This window comes from Salvelinus namaycush, chromosome 13 (assembly GCF_016432855.1).
Source record: "Salvelinus namaycush isolate Seneca chromosome 13, SaNama_1.0, whole genome shotgun sequence".
In the NCBI taxonomy this organism is placed as follows: Eukaryota; Metazoa; Chordata; class Actinopteri; order Salmoniformes; family Salmonidae; genus Salvelinus; species Salvelinus namaycush.
In genome coordinates this window covers 28,619,896-28,631,882 of record NC_052319.1, presented here as the reverse complement: position 1 = coordinate 28,631,882, position 11,987 = coordinate 28,619,896, and the positions used below count along the sequence as shown (strand labels likewise).

General features: G+C 43.9%; 1 protein-coding gene across 1 annotated transcript; it reads right to left on the bottom strand.

The window, feature by feature from the left end:
- Positions 1–365: 365 nt before the first annotated feature.
- Positions 366–4,838, bottom strand: LOC120058072 (high-affinity choline transporter 1-like). The gene is made up of 8 exons (XM_039006550.1): positions 4,655–4,838; positions 3,550–3,663; positions 3,304–3,459; positions 3,029–3,177; positions 2,751–2,894; positions 2,453–2,606; positions 1,372–1,589; positions 366–1,019 (listed from the first exon to the last, which is right to left on the bottom strand). The coding sequence occupies exons 1-8, from the start codon at positions 4,836–4,838 to the stop codon at positions 366–368; spliced, it is 1,773 nt and encodes a 590-aa protein (XP_038862478.1).
- Between the last annotated feature and the right edge of the window lie 7,149 nt (positions 4,839–11,987).

The following is an 11,987-nucleotide window of genomic DNA, read 5'->3' as shown; positions in this document are numbered from 1 at the left end:
ATGAGAACACGAGAGGGTTGGATGGCTAGACAGACCTGCTCTGGGTCTCAGTAAAGGCTCCATATCAGGGCTGGCTAACCCTTCTGTTGGAGAGCTATTGGGACATGCAGGCTTTTTCTCCAGCCCTACTATAGCACACCTGGTTAAGCTGTTTAAGATCCTGTTGAGCAGCTGATTAATAACATCAGGTATGTTAGAGCAGGAGCAAAGATCTGCAGGATGGTATCTCTCCAGGAAGGCTGGCCACCCCTGACCTTGGCTCTACTTGGTTCTGGGTCCAGGTCTGGCTCTGGGTCTTGGTCCAGGTCTTTACTTCCTGGTCTCTACTTCCTGGTCTCTACTTCCTGGTCTCTACTTCCTGGTCTCTACTCATGGTCGTTGTTTAAGGACTCGGGGCTGGACTCCTCATCGTCACTGAGAGCCTCTGTGTTCGTAAATGTCCCGGCCAGTGCGTTGCTGAGGCGCGTTTTGACCGGCTCCATCTCCGACAGGATGATGTTGTCACTACTGACCAGCGTGGTCTTGTCCATGATCTCCTTACTGTGTTTGGACACCACAGCATCCATGAAGTCATACTTATGAGACAGAGTCCCAGACTCAAACAGGTACTTGAGCAGGTAGGAGAAGGCCACGTTACCCAGGAAGGAGGCCAGCATGGAGACCGTTTTAAAGGGGAAGCGCTGCTGGATGAAGTACTCCACGTCTCCAGTCAGGTGGTGGATCTTCTCCTGTTGCACCCAGCCGGGGTAGTAGATAAAGGGGGGTAGTTTGAGGTAGGGTTCTCCTCCCCCGATACGCAGCAGCAGACCGAAGACATAGCCGGCCACCGAGCCGTACGTGTTGGTTCCCTTGATGAAGAGCACGCTGAGCAGCTGGGGAAAGATGATAACATACACCAGGTCGGAGCTCAGGTACCACAGGCCATACACGGTCCCCGTTAGCAACGCCATGGCGGTGGCAAGAGCGCCGAACACAAAGATGGTGATACGCATCACCCACACGATCTCACGGTCTGTCGCCTATTGGGGAGGAAGGAGAAGGAGGAAAAAGCCTGTTTCAGTTTTTCTATTTTCTGAAAATTTCTATTTTCGTTAATCTCTCTTCTGTTTAATGTACAAATAACCTGCATGAACATTTTTCATAAAACAGTGTCGTTTCTGTTAGATATTAGTTTGTGACACAAACCTGCATATTGAATAATTAGATTTGAATATCTGGCTGTGACTTATTCACAGAAGGCCCCAGCACTGGACAAAAACTTCCTGGAATCTTTATGACTGAATTATTTACTGAAAAAGCATTATATTCAGAAACAGAAACAGCACTTTAGTGTTGAATTTTTGCATCTATATGTGTGGTGTGTGAACTCACAGATTGTCTGAAGGCCAGCTGGTAGATGTTTCTGGCGAACATGGAACTGGCAGATAGAATGGAGGAGTCAGCTGATGACATCACAGCAGCAGACACCGCTCCCAGACCAAAGAAGGAGATCCAGGGTGGGCACAAGTGCTGCAGCACGATGGGCAGGATCATATCTGATTGGTCCTTCTCTTTGGGAGGAATTGCCCCATATGTAGTCTGGTTCCAGTCTGGGAAAGACAACAGTCACAGCTAGTAGTTTACATACTTTTAGACCAAAATGTATATGGGCAGGCTTTATAAAAGGTATATGTCCAGGGGTACTCAAATCCGTACAGCACATGTGTTTGAATCTGGCTGTTAGGTAATATCTCTAGTTTAGAAGCCATATAAAGACACTATTGTAAACATTTAATCAGCGATGACAGGGACTGCATGTCTCTCCACAGAGGAATAAATCATCAGTCCATCAGAACATATCTGAGTACCTTATCTCCCCCTCCATTCTTCCACTCTCCCCTTCCCCGTCTCCTCACTCGTCCGTGACACCTACTCTCAGTCATACCCTCAGTCCGTCTCTCACTCGCTCTCTATCTCTTTCGCGCTCTCTCTTTCTCTCTCTCACTCTCCCCTGGACCTCAACAAACATCTGTTGATTAACGATGACTTGATGAAGAATCTTCAGATCAACCCAATTAATTAGTCTTCCTTCTGATGTAATATTCACAGAAGTCACATCTCCTAATGAATTCTTCTCTGTGTTGTATGACAGGGTCAGTCTGGTGTTGTTTACATCCCACTGTATCCTGCCTGTTGGTTCATACATCTGAGCTGCGCTACGTTGTGGGAACAAGCTAATAGAGAACGATGTGTTTTTGTATCATACTTTCCTTTAGTAAATAATGTGTGCATTCATTAACTCAATGAGGAAGTGTTTGTGTGTGTGTTTGTGTGTGCATGACTGTGTGTGTGTGTGTGTGTGTGTGTGTGTGTGTGTGTGTGTGTGTGTGTGTGTGTGTGTGTGTGTGTGTGTGTGTGTGTGTGTGTGTGTGTGTGTGTGTGTGTGTGTGTGTGTGTGTGTGTGTGTGTGTACCTGTGGAGGCTCCTATAGCTCCTATGAGAACGGAGGGGACAGCCATGACCAGGCAGCCTGCGGCAGCAATAAAGGACAGTACCTGGGCGTAGGTAGCTGAAGAGGCAGAGAGAACCCGTTGAAAATACACCTGCCACGGTATCCCCCCCAACATCTAGGGCCAGAAACACCACAGTCAATACACACAATACAAAACAAACCAACACACAGCTTTATAGTGAATACATACTCCAAACCTAACCATAATTACATTATAGTCAATAGAATTTGCTGATAATTATAATGACTGATGATATACCAGAAGACAGAAGTTGTCGATCCACATCCAGGTGTCTGCTGAGTCTATCTTACCCAGCCAGGGTGTCTGGTACACAGCCTCTTTAGCTGTCACACTGATGCTTGACACGGCTGGGTTGGACAGGGCAAATGGCACACTGACCCACTGAGAGAGACAGACAGACAGACAGCGAGAGAAAGACAGAGATGAAATAAAGGTGAATTGCCTTTCTTCCGGATTGTGGAGCTTGGCAAATCAGGTACATTTTCCCAGGCAAATTCCAGTGCTGTTGGACTCACCAGTCCCAGGAAGATACAGAAGAGTTGGACCACGTCAGTGTAGGCTACAGAGTACAGCCCTCCCACCAGGGTGTAGAAGATAGCTATTAGGGCTGAGATCACCACTGACATGTTGATGTCAATGTCCACGATCACACTCAGAGTAGCTCCTAGACAAAACACATGGACATGCACACATACACAATCAGCTGCCATTTTCCATGAAGATTTTTCATTTTAATTGATGATGTTGAAATTGAATTGTCCACAACCCTGACTCTCAGACTGTGGCCTACCCAGCGCTGACAAGATGGCAGCGGACCAGAAAATCTCCCCCATAAGCGCCGGAATGAAGAGCAGCCCCCCCATACGCTTCCCGTATATCTGCTGGAACGGGTCCAGCATGGTGACGTATCCCCGGGAGCGCATGGGCTTGGCGAAGAACAGCCCACCTGGAGCACGAGAGAGACACATCATTAAGGAACTTCGGTCACTAAAGTAGAAGACAGAAAGTGTTGAACATGAATTTATCATGTTCTTACCTACTACCAGACTGAGGGCGTATCCGAAGGGAGCCTGTGCCCAGGCCAGGCCGAAGTCAGGCAGGTAGACATACTCCGCCGTCCCGTTGATGTAGCCGCCGCCTACCCATGTAGCTGGAGGAAAGGTTCATCACAGTTCAAGATACAAATATGTAACACACATTATTTAGCCTTGCACACACAAACAAAACATATGACATGGTTGAATTGTTTCCATAGATTTCATTTTAGAGCCACAACGTACGAATAAATTGTACAATCAATGTCTTACAATCAAATATATTGATAATATTTGGTATATTGGTAACGTTTAATATTTAGTCAATACATCACAGAGCGTTAATAATCTAGATGTTATGCCACGTTAATAAATCGAATTAATTCATATAAAATGCTGAGTTAATATCAAAAAGTTCAATAACAATTATTTTCATGAGCATTTCTCTAACTCGCGGAAACTCTCTAACTCGCGGAAAATAAATAATTGATGACTTTTCGCTCCTAAACAAGCCCGTAACTCCAGGGTCTGTTATTAAAATAGCATCAAAGACATTAGTTAGAAAACGCTCTGGGTCTTTCATGAACTCTTCCGTCAATTAATGTTGCTCTCATCAAAAACAGGGCTTTAATTCTGCCAATGATACTAGGGGGATTTAAAATAGCCTGTCAATATATTGTGTTCTCCAATTCGATAGAAACAGCTGTCGTCGTCGATGTTTAGGTATTTGATTTTTGCCAGTGCCTATTGTAACAATTGGTGGGAACATGGGTAAAACCAGTCCGGTGCTAGTCTGACTGAGCACCGGAAAAACAGTCAGCGGCATCTGTCTTTATACGTCAGTTGTCATTCCGTCATGTGAGGAACATGACTGATTTAAATTCCCCCATCTAAAGTTGACAGCGGAAATATTTGAGCAAACAAGGTACTATATGCCTCTCCAACAACAGGGCTGGGGTAAATTCAGTTTTTATTTCAGTCAATTTAGCAAGAAGAGTATTTTATACATGATTTCAAAACAACCGTATAGACAACAATGGGATATTTTAAATTAGCCCCATGCCCCAACCCAGCCTCCCCAGGCAGTTGAACCAGGTCACAACTCACCGGTCATAGTGAATCCACCGACAAACAACCCAATGTCCCTCCCGCCCACCATGATGGTTTCACTGCGGTCCTGGCCCTCCGACACCCCTGAGTTCTTGTTCTTCCACGCGGCCCATATCCCCACGCCCAGAATCAGCAAGTAGAAGATCACTATAGCCACGATCCCCTCGGCGTGGACGGCCATCCTCTTCCACTGCCGTGATTAGTCTTTGTGCGAGTAACGGCTTTTCATTGAGACCTGTGCCAGGGATGGAGAGGTGAAGAACAGAAGCCACCTAGCCACTCCCTTTGAAGAAGCCTAGTCATCAGACCCACAATCAAACGTGTATCTTCTTACAACAAACAGCTTTACATGTGTTATTGCTTCATTGGCTGATTAATAATAATTTGAAATTGTATAGGCTTACAATAATATTTGACATGTGGGCTCTCTTTTTATACTCCCTTGTTGAAGATTTTGTGAACTGTTTGATTTACAACAAGTTGACCATGTACATAATACACCCAATAATGATTATGGGTTAAACAATAAGGTTTGATATGTGCGTAAAATACGCATAACGCATCCCGGAGCGTACGCCCAGACAGAAAAATATAGTGCAGAGATCCCAGACATTCTAACGGATGGGTCTCTTTCTGTCACATCAACAAAATCAAAGAAGCACTTTCAGGTATAATTCCTGCTGAAGGCGGGTTTTCGGGAGCTGCTAAAGCAGTAACATCGACTTCCTTTCAAAGATCCGCCACTCTTTCACATACACCTGCACTTCAGCTCATGGCTATTCTACTGTCATTTAATGAAATCTGAGTCGACATAGTTTGGCTACAGTTAATTAATAAACCATCTGAAACAAAATACATGTAAAGACAACTGTTTGGAGAACGAGGTAGTGCCCCATCCAGGGCACAGAGTGGTTTTCTCCTACCTTTAGAGTTGTCTCTTCAATGTACGTCGGCCGGTGGTTCTAAAAGTGCGTCCAACTGACTTTCCAGAGAAGGAAAAATGTTAGAACTCAACGTAATCCACGCCACCCGTGCGTAATTCCCCGGTGTGGTTTATACACCGTTTGGGGGCTGAGAGAAAGAGGGGTGGGGGGGGTCAGAGGCTGTGAAAGACTTGAAAGGGAAAGGGGGTGGGGGGTTGTTTATCAATAAGGTTGACAGGTTGTGTAGACGAGGAGAGGCAGCCAGTGAAGGTCTCCCAGGAAAGGACAGAAATAGCATATAATTGGGAATGGCATGACGCACACCCAGGGGAAAGATGTCTTATAAAACACCCGGTTGGAATGGTTAACTCACCAGGTTTCATTTAGCGGTGATTGACGTTCACACAGGTGCCAATTGAGGCGAAATGGAAGCACTATGCTTTTTACGCGTGTGAATATTGAGATAGTGGGTGGTTAGAATGTCCGATAGACGGCCTCTGTCTTGCTACATCCAGGGCTGGCATATAACAATTATATTATTTATTTATCTGGTGAAACATGGGCCATCCTATGCAGGATAACGTCTGACATTATAGCCATTTGCCCAACTGGAACGAGAATCAGTCAGATTAAACATGTTTAAAATGCATAAATTAGGCAATACACCTACGCCAACATTGGGCTAATTTCGTGTGCAGTGAGTAGGTCTGTGTGCGGTTCGTTATTGCTACAGTGAATATACGGGATAGGCAGCTAGCCATTCCTCAATAAAGGATTTGGAGGAGAATGTCGCGATTGCTGTTGCTATCCATGGTGCTGGAATTTGGAAACAGGCGCGGGCGTCTGAGGGCGTTTCCATCCAATCTATCAGTTTTCTGTCTGTTCATGCAACTTACTTAATGCAAGTACAATAATACTATTAAAGTCCAGATTTCACAAAGGCATTGTCTAATTTCAAAGAGCAATGGACCTATTTTTGCATCGATGATTGGAAAGGTATTTCCATTTCTATATTAAGACTGAACATGTTGACCAATTTAATAAATAGGCTACCGGACAGCTGACTTCTCTGTTCTGCCGACAGCTCCGACTAATTGGCCGTGCTTTATGTTGACAGACTGCTAGAGAGAGAAACCATAGCTTCAGAATACATTAACAACTCATAAACATGTCCACGCGCCTGGCGCGGCTAATAGCGCAGGTAGAATAAATCACAATGATAGAACGAAACGTAGTGTGAACATTAAAAAAGCCAGCCTTTACTAAAAACGACAGTCGAAATTTTAAAAACTCAAATTTAAAGGGACTTTGTCTTGGACTTATTGAGATGGAGATTGGACACACTTGTTGGAAATTCTAGGAACCTTTTCATTTAGTCAATGTATAAATAAAACTATTTTCTAAGCTCACAGCTTTGACTACTTGCCTGTTTCATTCAGAACAAGTTTGGTATGAGCCAGGCAATGAGAACCCGAAGTCTTTCTTTCTTGAACAGTGAACGTCACTCACCTTCTAGGCTGCTGGCGCCACCATATGGTCATTATATGCCTTGCACAGATCACATTTCCTACACGTTTTTGTGCTTTGGCCCAGTAGGCTACTGTACACTACCGGTCAAAAGTTTTAGAACACCTACTCATTCAAGGGTTTTTCTTAGCGAAGACATCGAAACTATGAAATAACACATATGGAATCATGTAGGATGCAAAAAAGTGTTAAATCAAAATATATTTAAATATTTGAGATTCTTCAAATAGCCACCCGTAGCCTTGATGACAGCTTTGCACACTATTGGCATTCTCTCAACCAGCTTCATGAGGTAGTCATCTGGAAGGCATTTCAATTAACAGGTGTGCCTTGTTAAAAGTTAATTTGTGGAATTTCTTTCCTTCTTAATGCATTTGAGCCAATCAGTTGTGTTGTGACAGGTTAGAAAATAGCCCTATTTGGTAAAAGACCAAGTCCATATTATTGCAAGAACAGCTCAAATAAGCAAAGAAAAACGATAGTCCATCATTACTTTAAGACATTAAGGTCAGTCAATACGGAACATTTCAAGAACTTTGAAAGTTTCTTCAAGTGCAATCGCAAAAACCATCAAGTGCTATGATGAAACTGTCTCTCATGAGGACCCGCCACAAGAATAGAAGACCCAGAGTTACCTCTGCTGCAGAGGATAAGTTCATTAGAGTTACCAGCCTCAGAAATTGTAGCTCAAATAAATGCTTTACAGAGCTCAAGTAACAGACACATCTCAACATCAACTGTTCAGAGGAGACTGTGTGAATCAGGCCTTCATGGTCGAATTGCTGCAAAGAAACCACTACTAAAAGACACAAATAAGAAGAAGAGACTTGCTTGTCCAAGAAACACGAGCAATGGACATTAGGCCGGTGGAAATTTGTCCTTTGGTCTGGAGTCCAAATTGGAGAGTTTTGGTTCCTACCGCTGTGTCTTTGTGAGACGCGGTGTGGGTGAACGGATGATCTCCACATGTGTGGTTCCCACCGTAAAGCATGGAGGAGGAGGTGTTATGGTGTGGGGGGGCTTTGCGGGTGACACTGTTTGTGATTTATTTAGAATTCCAGCATGGCTACCACAGCATTCTGCAGCGATACGCCATCCCATCTGGTTTGGGCTTAGTGGGGCTATCATTTGTTTTTCAACAGGACAATGACCCAACAAACCTCCAGGCTGTGTAAGGGCTATTTTACCAAGAAGGAGAGTCATGGAGTGCTGCATCAGATGACCTGGCCTCCACAATCCCCCGACCTCAACCAAATTGAGATGGTTTGGGATGAGTCAGACCTCAGAGTGAAGGAAAAGCAGCCAACAAGTGCTCGCATATGTGGGAACTCCTTCAAGACTTTTGGAAAAGCATTCCAGGTGAAGCTGGTTGAGAGAATGCCAAGAGCGTGCAAAGCTGTCATCAAGTCAAAGTGTGGCAATTTGAAGAATCAATCAATCAAATGTATTTATAGAGCCCTTCTTACATCAGCTGATGTCACAAAGTGCCAGCCTAAAACCCCAAACAGCAAGTAATGCAGGTGTACTGTAGAAGCACAGTGGCTAGGAAAAACTCCCTAGAAAGGCCGGAACCTAGGAAGAAACCTAGAGAGGAACCAGGCTATGAGGGGTGGCCAGTCCTCTTCTGGCTGTGCCGGGTAGAGATTATAACAGGACATGGCCAAGATGTTAAAATATTCATAGATGACCAGCAGGGTCAAATAATAATAATCACAGTGGTTGTAGAGGGTGCAACAGGTCAGTACCTCAGGAGTAAATGTCAGTTGGCTTTTCATAGCCGATCATTCAGAGTATCTCTACCGCTCTTGCTGTCTCTAGAGAGTTGAAAACAGCAGGTCTGGGACAAGATAGCACGTCCGGTGAACAGGTCAGGGGTCCATAGCCTCAGGCAGACCAGCTGAAATTGGAGCAGCAGCACGACCAAGTGGACTGTGGATAGCAAGGAGTCATCAGGCCAGGTAGTCCTGAGGCATGGTCCAGGGCTCAGGTCCTCCGAGAGAAAGAAAGAAAGACAGAAAAAGAGAGAGAGAAAAGGAGAGAGAGAAAATTAGAGAGAGCATACTTAAATCCACACAGGACACCAGATAAGACAGGAGAAATACTCCAGATATAACAGAATGACCCTAGCCCCCCGACACAAACTATTGCAGCATAAATACTGGAGGCTGAGACATCTCAAATATAAAATATATTTTGATTTGTTTAACACTTTTTTGGTTACAATATAATTCTGTATGTGTTATTTCATAGTTTTGATGTCTTCACTATTATTCTACAATGTAGAAAATAGTAAAAAATAAAGAAAAACTCTTGGTTGAGTAGGTGTTCTAAAACTTTTGACTGGTACTGTACATATACTAAAGTGTTGGTCCCATGTTTCATGAGATAAAATAAAAGATCCCATATGCACAAAAAGCTTATTTCTCAAAAATGTTGTGCACAAATTGGTTTACATCCCTGTTAATGAGCACTTCTCCTTTGCCAAGATAATCCATCCACCTGACAGTGTCACACCAGCCTTTACTTTGGCTCCCCCACTTGTCCAGCTCAGACGTTTTCTGTCGCCGGCCTTATAGCTGCTGCCGAACCTGCTGCTGGCAAACTCCCTTCACTCATCAATCCTGGACATGTCTCGTCATCATTACACAGACCTGGTTCCAATCCCCACTCCAATCCCCACTCCAATCCCCACTGTATATATACTCCCTTTGTTATTTTTCTTTGTCAGTCATTGTACATGTTGCTTGTTTTCCTGAGAGGAATCTCTCCTACTATTTCCTGAGTACTTTCTTATTTTGGAACTTTGGATTTCGTCCCAATGTTATATATATATATATAAATATAAAGACTATATATATATATATATATATATATATATATATATATATATATATATATATATATAATGCTTTAATAAATTCAGTAGTTCTAAACCTGCGACTGCCTACTCCTTTCTACACTTGTGACAGACAGGTGTTGCATATCAAGAAGCTGATTAAACAGCATGATCATTACACATGTGCACCTTGTGCTGGGGACAATAAAAGGTCACTGTAAAATGTGCAGTCTTGTCACATAACACAATGGCACAGATGTCTCACGTTTTTATGGAGTGTGCAATTGGCATACTGTGTCACGACAGCATCCATTTTTAATTCTCCATTGGTTTTGTCTTGTCTTCCTACACACCTGGTTCCAATCCCATTCATTACATGTTGTGTATTTAACCCTTTAACCCTCTGTGTTTGTTTTTTCATGCTCGTGATATTTGTATTGGTGCGCGTCGGGTTCTCGTACCCACTTTTATTTTATTACGTACTATGGTTTTGAAGCTGTGTTTTTTACGTTATTAAACTACTCCATTATTACCAAGTTCGATTCTCCTGCGCCTGATTTCCCTGCCACCTATACACACGACGTGTGTTGCCAGAGAACTGAATGATCATTTACCATAAGGTGCCTCGAACGTTGTTTTAGAGAATTTGGCAGTACATCCAACTGGCCTCACAGCCGCAGACAACGTGTAACCATGCCAGCCCAGGACCTCCACATCCGGCTTCTTCACCTGCAGGATCGTCTGAGACCAGCCACCTGGACAGCTGATGAAACTGTGGGTTTGCACACCCAAATAATTTCTGCACAAACTGTCAGAAACCGTCTCAGTGAAGCTCATCTGTGTGCTCGTCGTCCTCACCAGGGTCTTGACTGACTGCAGTTCGGCATCGTAACTGACTTCAGTGGGAAAATGCTCACCTTCGATGGCCACTGGCACGCTGGAGAAGTGTGCTCTTCACGGATGAATCCCGGTTTCAACTGTACCGGGCAGATGGCAGACAGCATGTATGGCGTTGTGTGGGTGAGCGGTTTGCTGATGTCAACGTTGTGAACAGAGTGCCCCATGGTGGCGGTGGGGTTATGGTATGGGCAGGCATAAGCTACGGACAATGAAAACAATTGCATTTTATCGAAGCTGAAAATGTACCAGTTCTTCCATGGCCTGCATACTCACCAGACATGTCACACATTGAGCATATTTGGGATGTTCTGGATCGACATGTACGACAGCGTGTTCCAATTCCCACAAATATCCAGCAACTTCACATAGCAATTGAAGAGGAGTGGGACAACATTCCACTGGCCACAATCAACAGCCTGATCAACTCTGAGTGAAGGAGATGTGACTGCATGAGGCAAATGGTGGTCACACCAGATACTGACTGGTTTTCTGATCCACGCCCCTACCTTTTTTTTTAAGGTGTCTGTGACCAACAGATGCACATCTGTATTACCAGTCATGTGAAATCCATAGATTTTTATTTAACTAGGCAAGTCAGTTAAGAACAAATTCTTATTTACAATGACAGCCTACCCTGGCCAAACCCAGACGACGCTGGGCCAATTGTGCGCAGCCCTATGGGACTCCCAATCACGGCCGGTTGTGATACAGCCTGAAATCGAACCAGGGTCTGTAGTGACGCCTCTAGCACTGAGATGCAGTGCCTTAGAACGCTGCGTCACTCGGGAGCCCAAGGGCCTAATGAATTTATTTAAAATGACCTGTAAAAACTTTTAAATTGTTGCGTTTAGATTTTTTTCAGTGTAGTTAGTAGTAGCCTATCCTACCACCCTCAAGCTCAATTGTAGTCTGTTGCACCATTGTGACTTTGGTATTTTAAGATAACAGGAGAAGTATAAAGCAGTTTACATATATTAAATAATAGAGAAGACAGGAAGTGCTTCACAACAATTGGAGCAGTTAAAAATCTATTTGTGTTCATCTAACAGCCATGAAGTTATGAGCTATGAAACTGGAACACATAATAATACACATGGAAGAAAACTATATGGCTTATCATTATGGTATATGCTGTCTTTGTCCT

Excerpts from the sequence above, each read along its gene's own strand:
- LOC120058072 (XM_039006550.1), bottom strand. The coding sequence starts at position 4,838 with ATGGCCGTCCACGCCGAGGGGATCGTGGCTATAGTGATCTTCTACTTG. Across the intron at positions 3,178-3,303 it reads TGCCATCTTGTCAGCGCTGG|GAGCTACTCTGAGTGTGATC; the intron begins GTAGGCCACAGT and ends TGTTTTGTCTAG. Across the intron at positions 2,895-3,028 it reads TCTGTATCTTCCTGGGACTG|TGGGTCAGTGTGCCATTTGC; the intron begins GTGAGTCCAACA and ends TGTCTCTCTCAG.